The 2202-nt window shown below is 34.2% G+C and overlaps 1 protein-coding gene across 1 annotated transcript in view; it reads left to right on the top strand.

Annotated features, from left to right (window-relative positions):
• The window catches only part of ITGB1 (integrin subunit beta 1), a 42255-nt gene extending 40295 nt beyond the window's left edge, over window positions 1–1960 (top strand). Inside the window, exon 16 of the mRNA XM_029236268.1 lies at window positions 717–1960. Coding sequence (XP_029092101.1) covers window positions 717–782 — 66 coding nt within the window. The 3' untranslated portion in view covers window positions 783–1960. The remainder of the gene's footprint in view (window positions 1–716) is intronic.
• The last annotated feature ends 242 nt before the right edge of the window (window positions 1961–2202 follow it).

Genomic DNA, 2202 nt, shown 5'->3' with positions numbered 1-2202 from the left:
AACATCAGTGTCAGTAAAGTTTTGGATATTGAAAAATCTCTTGTGTTTATGGCTTGGAGTCATTTACTGGGCTTGATTTCAGTACTCTTTAGTAAAATACAGAATTAACAATAAAATAAAACATTTCATCAGTACGATATTGAAGAATAGCAATTATTTCATGAAGAATGGAAATTATTTTTGTCTAAGCAAATGCGGCAATGTGATGCCTTGGTGGAGGTACTGTGCTCGCAGTGACACTGTTGACAGTCTTACCCCAGAACTCACCACAACTTTTGTGGCAGAGCCTCAGAAGAATATCTCCCTCACAGAGATGAAAGCCAAGGAGTCTTCATTATCAAGCACCTTTGCGCACAGTAAAGGGTTAAGAATCAGGCAGTTGATGGCAGAAGAATTCCTTAAGTTCAAAATTAGTTTCAAGACAGCCATTCAAAACCAGTTTAAAAGAGAGAAGCCGTTAACAGCACGCCCTCCAGTGGAGGAGTGGGTCAGAAAGGAAATAATGCCAGATGACAGGGGTACCTTTAGACTTGTAGGGCAAAGCTTTCAGTTTCAAATTTTGTGTAAACTTTTTAATGCCTTTTAAAAAATTCAGTGTGATGCCTGGACAGGTAAAATGGAAATGACTTATGAAAACGATCTTTACTTTTAATATTGTCTTATAAATAATGTTACATGACTTCAGTAGAGTGACTGATAACTTTTCTTTTTTTTAGGGTGAAAATCCTATTTATAAGAGTGCTGTGACAACTGTTGTCAATCCGAAGTATGAGGGAAAATGAGCGCTGCCAGTGCGTATCCACAACACTGAGTGCAAAGTAGTAATTCCACACCCACAGTAAGGTAGTTTTAGGGTAGTGTTGCTGTGGTTCTCTCTTGGGCAGGTTCTGAAAATGTACAATATGTATAATTTGAAATTTTTTTTATTATTTTGAAAATAATGTTATAATCAATGCCAGGGACTGACAGAAGACTTGAGACAGGATGGTTATCCTTATCATCTAAGGTTGCATTGTGCCTTTTTGACCTTTTCCTCCTGGACTGTTGAAATCCAGCTCTTAGTGGATTAAGCAATATTTCTAGAGTGATTGAAAGGACAGTAGTTAAAATAATGAGTATGATGAGAGTTTCTCTTAAGTATTAAAACTGATTTCTTGCTTTGCAGATATGTCACTTTTCAGTTATACAGAATCCAAAGTGAATGTCCTTCTAGCTAGTTTAGAATTGTTTTAAATTTATTATTTTGTTATTTTCCTTGTTAGACATGACTGATGACATGATGAATCTGAAAGATGAGTATGTTGGGAGTTGCTTGTGTAAAATAATGAAATGTTTGATCTACAAAGGCCATGGGAAAAGTCAGAGAGTTAGGAAGGGAAAACATAGCTTTAAAACCTGTGTGCCATTTCAAGAGTTACTTAATCTTGGTAACTTTTATGCCTTCTTTTTTTAAATTCAAGCCTTGTTTAAAAGTATTGGGGAATTTTCTGCAAAAAAAAGTTCTTGATTTATATAAAGGCCTTAATTTACATAGTATTTGCTGAATTGGGGACCTCTGGGTGAATTTATTTTATTTTATTCATTTTATTTTGTTTAAAGCCTGGTGCTTTTTATCACCTCTTCTAATCTTTTAATGTATTTTTTGTTTGCAGTTTTGGGTAAGACTTTTTTGTTATCAGTACTTTTTCATTGATGTTTTAGCTGTACATTTGCCTTTTTAATGACCATGTGAAATTGTACTATGGCTTATGCAACAGCCATCAGTTAAGCAGTTCTTAATTTCAATTAGTGATGTAACAGACCACTGTATATTTACTTCTCACTGTTTGAATTTCCTGTTTGGTTTCATACTAGTCACATTCTTATTTTAAGTGCCTTTTAATTTTAACAGTTCACTTTTTACAATGCTATTTACTGAAGTTATTTATTAAATAAAAATGCCTAAAATATTTAAATTGGATGTTTGGGTTTTATATATTTTGTCAGTTTGTGTGCCTAAAATTTTTATAGCTTAAAGAGATTGACAGAAAATTCCTGGTCATTGGGTTTTTACTTAGACTAAAAGAGAGAAGGAAAGAAGGAAGGGAAGGAAGGAGGAGAGAGATGGTAAAATAAAATTTCAGACTGTCTTTGGGCTCTCTATATAATACTGGATAAATCCCCTTCTCTCCCCACCCTTCTCTTACCTCCCTAGGAGATAGG

This window comes from Monodon monoceros, unplaced genomic scaffold, assembly GCF_005190385.1.
Source record: "Monodon monoceros isolate NGI ecotype Baffin Bay Population unplaced genomic scaffold, NGI_Narwhal_1 Super_Scaffold_21, whole genome shotgun sequence".
NCBI classification, from domain to species: domain Eukaryota; kingdom Metazoa; phylum Chordata; class Mammalia; order Artiodactyla; family Monodontidae; genus Monodon; species Monodon monoceros.
The sequence above is the reverse complement of the archived record's forward strand: the minus strand, read 5'-3'. Positions and strand labels throughout refer to the sequence as shown.